This window comes from Buceros rhinoceros, unplaced genomic scaffold, assembly GCF_000710305.1.
Source record: "Buceros rhinoceros silvestris isolate BGI_N320 unplaced genomic scaffold, ASM71030v1 scaffold27874, whole genome shotgun sequence".
Taxonomy (NCBI): domain Eukaryota; kingdom Metazoa; phylum Chordata; class Aves; order Bucerotiformes; family Bucerotidae; genus Buceros; species Buceros rhinoceros.
In genome coordinates this window covers 9,478-13,145 of record NW_010408056.1, presented here as the reverse complement: position 1 = coordinate 13,145, position 3,668 = coordinate 9,478, and the positions used below count along the sequence as shown (strand labels likewise).

General features: G+C 43.0%; 1 protein-coding gene across 1 annotated transcript in view; it reads left to right on the top strand.

Annotated features, from left to right (window-relative positions):
- The window catches only part of IL5RA (interleukin 5 receptor, alpha), a 14,400-nt gene that overhangs the window by 2,980 nt on the left and 7,752 nt on the right, over nucleotides 1-3,668 (top strand). Inside the window, exons 6-8 of the mRNA XM_010134748.1 lie at nucleotides 394-539; nucleotides 1,150-1,285; nucleotides 3,595-3,657. Coding sequence (XP_010133050.1) covers nucleotides 394-539; nucleotides 1,150-1,285; nucleotides 3,595-3,657 — 345 coding nt within the window. The remainder of the gene's footprint in view (nucleotides 1-393; nucleotides 540-1,149; nucleotides 1,286-3,594; nucleotides 3,658-3,668) is intronic.

The window sequence follows — 3,668 nt, the reverse complement described above, 5'->3', positions numbered from 1 at the left end:
GAGATTTATACCGTAACAGCTGCTGATCCATTCCTTGGAATTTGTACTAGTTTTCAGTAACTTTCCTGGTTACTTCTGCGTTTTTTTCCACAAAAAAAGGTTTTTTGACTGTTCTATCATTAATTTCATGCTTTGTGAAAACTCATTTAATAAAACCTCCCTCCCATAATCTAGTTTTTCAAAACTTTAAAGTCGATTCTTAAAACTGTTTTCCCTTAAGTGTTTTCTGTGATAGAGTTATTCCTCCTAAATTCTTATCTTTTCTGTCCAAAATATGAAATTCAAGGATTATAGGTCCTACTTGGAAACACTATCAGGCTATAAAACACTCAAAACATTAGTATTTAAAGTTTGCTTTATAAATAACTTACCAGTACAGTTTTCTTTTTTTAGAGAAAGTGAATGTTCCCAGAAATGTCACTGTATTCTTAGAGCAAAATGATCTCCTGGCCACATGGGAGAAGCCAGTTTCTTCTTTCCGTAAAGAATGCTTTGAATACGAATTTTCCCTCGTCAACCTGAAGTCAGGTAACAAGCAGGTAATTGCTTCTCTGATGCCCAAGTATTCCACGACATTCCTGTCTCTGAGCTGCCTCTTCTGTACGGCTGCAATTTGCCTTCCTCTTCATATGGACACGTTACGAGTTTCTAAACACGTAGAGTAAAACCTGCTATTAGCACGTGTTTGGAACTACGGGCTTAGTGAAACCTGCGTTCCGTTTGGGACTAGGGTTCAGCAAAGCCAAGGGCTCCTCAGTTTTCATGTTTCCCCTCTTTTTCTGGATGTCGTTTATGCCTGCCACAAACTATGCCCTAGGAATGCAGAAGGACAAAAATTGGAGTTAATCAGTTTTATGCATCTGGTTCAGAAGAGCAGGCGGACAAACATCCTGAAAAGCCAGCACTGAGTGTCTTAAGGAAGAATGCAAAAATGAGGCATCTTGCAAGGATTTACCCCGTAATATTGGTGTAGTATGAGCGAAACACCTATAAAAGTAGAGATCTTACTTCCAAAGCAGAGCCAGATGCTCACAGTTAATCTTGTCCAGGAGTTTTAAAAAAATACAGAGATAAACATGATTAAACTTTGTTTTCTGAATTGTCTGGTGTTAAGTCATCTCTAACAGCACACTATCGTCTTCCTAACAGGTATTGAAAATATTCTCAAACGACTTCAGATTACGGGTGGATGTTACCAGCAGGTATTCCGTACAAATAAGAGCTAATCATCACATATGTCTTACAAGAGGCTTTTGGAGTGACTGGAGCGAAGTCATTTATGTTGGTAAGGAGAATGACGCACTGCTATCTTGTGGTGAATATTATTACACTGCTGGAAAGTAAATGCTGCCTAATCACGGGCGTACACACCACTGAGTCGTTTTAACAGAAACCAGGAAATAGGTATTTGAAGCAAAAGACTCACTTGTTAATGCCAAGAGGAGTTAAATCTGTGTTCCATTAAAAAGAATAATAAAAAAACCCTCCCCAGCAAACTTTTGGATGTATGGAGGGGTTTTTTTAGATAGTGTTTTGTTTTTACTTGCTTATGTTTTCATAATTTTTTTTTAATGTTTTCATATTTCACTTACCGAAGTTCTAGGTAGTTCTTTCAGTTTCATCACTTCTTTGGTTTTTAGGTGGTTTTCCCTGGTGATGTCCATGCTGCAAGTTCATATGAGGGATCATGTCAACTATTACTTTACTTTACTTTGCTGGAGAGTCTGAACTCTCAAATGTTTGGCAGGTGGGGGGTGGAGAGCATGGTTTTAGCAACTTGGGAATGTGATAAATTGCCCCATTTTGGTCTGAATTTCCTGCTTACTGAACATGTTTTTCTGGAAATAACAGTTTCCTTATCACGGCACGTTATCAACTGTTTCTTCTTAGACATCCTCCTTTGCTCTTATCTTTTGAATTTCTTAACTTCCTGGTTTTCACTGTTTTAAAAGAGGTCCCTAACACTCCCCTGTTTACGATCCTTTTCCCTCTTTAATCTGTTTGCCAGTGACTGCAAATCTGCTGGTGTTTTTCCTCCTCACTGTAACACATCCCCCAGGCTTTCCCTCCTGGCTCCACGGCACCGGTGAGCCCTTGGCAAGAGAGGCTCAGCAAGCCGGCCACTCACCGGGGCAGGGTGCGACTGACCCAGCTTCTCATTAATTAAGAAAACTGGGCCCATATTTTTATGAGCCTCATGCACCTCTCTGGGAAATACTTGGATGACACCAACTTTAAGACCCGTGAACCTCTTCTGAGCTGCAGGAACATGTGAAAAGCCACTGCCAGCACTCACAGTTCAGAAGGAAGATCCGTAGGTCAGGTTTGGGGCTGAGAAGCACCTCGCAGCACGTTTGTGCTGTCCCGGTTCTGCTTTCCCAGCAAGGCTGAAGGATTTGAGGGCCCCTCTGTGTCAGCCGGAGCACTTTTGGAGCTGTCTCTGCTGCACAGCGTGATGATGACTGAGCAACTGGAAGCATCGCTGTTACAGATGCCTCCACTCACACACTGCACTGATGAAATCTGGAAAATTCATTCTGATGGTTAAAAAAGAAGTTAGTCTTCCGTAAGAATTTACTTAAATCTCAAAAATATCCAAGGACGGGTCCAATTACTTCAGGTTTTCATGTGAAAAGGGGTTTTTAGAAGCTTGTTGCAGTTCGCTGAGCCACAGCACAGCCTCTGCAATTGCTCCTTCTCCCACACCTTACTCCAAGTTGCAGTGACACTTCGTGTTGCCTGGTCACGCCTTTTGGGGGCTGTTGCCAACCAGCATAAGATGGAAGAGACTTAGGACGCAAAGAGACACGTGTCCCAGCTGTCCTGCTGGGAGGCTTAAACCACAGGGCTTAACCTGAAATTGGTCCTGAGGAGATGTGTCAGCAACCGGCTTGCGAGAAAAATCGGGGGGTTCGATGTTTTTGTTACAGGCAAATTGATGAAGCCAGAGATATCACAGAATCACAGAACCATCTGGTTGGCAGAGACCTTTAAGATCATCGAGTCCAACCGTTCCCCCTGCACTGCCAGGGGCCCTAAACCGTGTCCCCCAGCAGCACCTCCACAGGGCTGGGAAACCCCTCCAGGGACGGGGACTCCACCACTGCCCTGGGCAGCCAGTGCCAGAGCTCCTCAACCCTCTCTGTAAAGAAGATTTTCCTGATGTCTAACCTAGATCTCCCCTGGCGCAACTTAAGGCCATTTCCTCTCGTCCTGTCACTTGTCACATGGGAGAACAGACCAACCCCCACCTCCCTACAGCCTCCTGTCAGACAGCTGTAGAGAGTGATAAGGACTCCCGTTGTCCTTCTGGTGGGTCTGGCACCTCACGCGTCTTGGCTTGTTCTCCCCCACACATCAAAATGAAAGAAATTCATTGTTGACATTAAAAAGTTGATTCCATCGGAATTGTTCTTGAAACTTTGTGCTTCATTTCTGCTTCTAGATCCCAAGTCTTCATTATTCCCATGTTAATTTGTGATCTGAATACAATCACATAAAATGGGTCATGAAAGCTTTTATAAGGGTGTGTTTAAAATAATCTGTGCTAAAATAATATATTTAATTTCTTTTTTTTTTTTTCTTGACATTCAGGGCAAAACAAAGTGGACTATCCCGTGCTTTGGATTCTCACCGTGCGTTGTGTGTCCATGAGCTGTGCATTCCTG